Source organism: Belonocnema kinseyi, chromosome 9 (genome assembly GCF_010883055.1).
Source record: "Belonocnema kinseyi isolate 2016_QV_RU_SX_M_011 chromosome 9, B_treatae_v1, whole genome shotgun sequence".
NCBI classification, from domain to species: domain Eukaryota; kingdom Metazoa; phylum Arthropoda; class Insecta; order Hymenoptera; family Cynipidae; genus Belonocnema; species Belonocnema kinseyi.
This window is the reverse complement of record NC_046665.1, coordinates 17516583-17518831: the sequence shown is the minus strand read 5'-3', so window position 1 is coordinate 17518831 and position 2249 is coordinate 17516583. Positions and strand designations below refer to the sequence as shown.

At 34.9% G+C, this 2249-nt stretch overlaps 1 protein-coding gene across 1 annotated transcript in view; it reads left to right on the top strand.

The window, feature by feature from the left end:
* LOC117180360 overlaps nt 1–2249 on the top strand; it is a 352021-nt gene that overhangs the window by 301236 nt on the left and 48536 nt on the right. The window contains exon 4 of the mRNA XM_033372818.1: nt 1164–1399. Within this exon, the coding sequence (XP_033228709.1) occupies nt 1164–1399 (236 nt within the window). The remainder of the gene's footprint in view (nt 1–1163; nt 1400–2249) is intronic.

Here is a 2249-nt window from a genome sequence, read left to right as displayed (position 1 = left end):
TAGTAACGCGCGTTACCCGGAGTTCGTTAAATTTTTGTAGTACTAACGGTAACACGGCAACACGCGTTATTCAATTAAGAACTGAACGGTAACGTTAATGAGATAAAATTTTATAGTAACTTTATAATGCAAAACAACGTGCGTTACTGTACGTTTTACTTTAAAAAATTTGTTAATCGAAAAATTTTTATACAAAGTATAGTTGAACTTTAAATCGCAACAATTAGTTATATTTTCAAACAAAAAAATGAATGCTCAATTAAACATATAATAGGTTATATATTAAGCAAAAAAAGGAGATTTTAATTTTAAATGAAAAGCCATCAAATTCAATAAAAAATGGTATCGCCTTAGGTATTGACTTAGGTATCGAAAAACGGTATAGGACTGTATAACTTTTTGGGGAGGAATAGAACTCTCACCAGAACACCTGGAACTTTTAAAGAAAAATTTCCTTATGATTTTACAATACTCAAAACGCTGTAACCAAGATCAATACAGAGCTCACCAATGAATTTCTTTTTGAAATTTACTTCAGGAATTACACTGACCTCTTGGAAAACTTTGTTAATTTCGAATAACCTCTAACTCGCCTTGACCGTTACAATTGACCTATGACTTGGGTACGTACCTGAACGTAGAATTTTTCGCTCAATTGATTGCAGATGTAAAAAGGGGGGTTTCCATTTTAAAAAACAAAGTTGACCTTCAAAAACCATGAAGGTCAACTTGAAGGTTAAAATGAAGGTCACCATTGAATTCCTCGTTGAAATTTACTTGAGGAATTACCTTTTTTTTTTTTGAAAAATATTTTACCTGCGGAAATATCCAACCGTTTTGACACCTTTCGATATTTTTTGAGTTGCCTTTTTGAATGAAACCATCGAAAAAAATTCCAAATGTTATTATTGCTAATCATTGAGTTGTTAGGCTGACTTCAACTGATCGTCCTAAACAATCTCACTTTTCAGAATAAGTCCCCTTTTTGCAGCGCACGCCACATATGTGTGATTTTTAACATTTAAGGCTGTAAAGAGTGGTTCTATTTTTATTTTTATATTTTATTTTATATTTCTATTTTTATAATTTATTTGAGAGAATTGTAGCAACGTAGAAAAATCCCTAAAATATCACTTTATACATATACTTTCATTTGTTTAAAGATCCTGCAACTTCGAAAGTCAATTAGCGAAGAAGATAAATTGACAACGAAATATAACGTGCGATTGACTCAGGCATATAAAAGTAACTGGAAACTAAAGACACACGACGAGAATATTGCTGATGAACTTAATGTCTATAAAGAGGCAAGTAACGCTGAAACAACTTCCATAGACATCTGTAAAGAACATATCAAAGATTTCAAACAAGAAAATAAGCGATTATTTGACGAAAGCAAGTAAGAATTCGACAATTTACTTATAGGCTGCACTACTTAAATTTCGTACGGTTTGTTAGGGTTTCATAGTTATTGGTCTGAGAGAGAATGAAGACGTTATGGCATATAATTTTTATGCAATAAACCTGTTAACTGGCATTTCAGAAATTTTACACGGCGAAGGAAAATCGTTGTTTTTCAACTTTCAATATTTTTTTAAACTGTAAAATTTGTTCTCTTCTAAAGATGGGCGAAAAGTAGGATTCCTACTTCGTCCCGCCCTCCGACTTTCTGCAAACTTCGTCGAAGCAGTAACTACTGCACGCAGGAGCTTCGCACGGCCTACTGCAAATTCCGGTTGGTATCTCTCCTGTCCGCCAAAGTTGCAGTCGTTCAGTACCCTGGTTTGCCTGATTTCTCCTGCAAACTCTGGCGGCACTCCTGCAGCTCTTCCTACTGCTTACTATGGCCATAAGAAAGGAAACACGTGTGCACGCAAGGGTTTAATCTCCCACTAGGACCATGCAGCAGTGATCCCAGATCTGAAACGAGACGTGGTCAATACTATCACAGGTCTATGTCCGTGTGAATATTTGTAGGAGACGATGTAATTGACTGGATTGCGCGCGCAACCCATTTCTCCTCTTCTGAATTTGAAAACTCGAAGGTGCACGATTGCCGGTCGAAACACTTCGGCGGTTCTATTTATATCTCTATCTGCTTTGAAATAAAATGAAGAGGTTGGGATTTTAATATTTCCAGATTTCGATGCTGGCGATTCTCATGATTTGAATACTTCGCATGCCTCTTTATATGCGTATATTTTAAGGTTACGTTATTTCAAGTATAAAATATAAATTACATAAATATT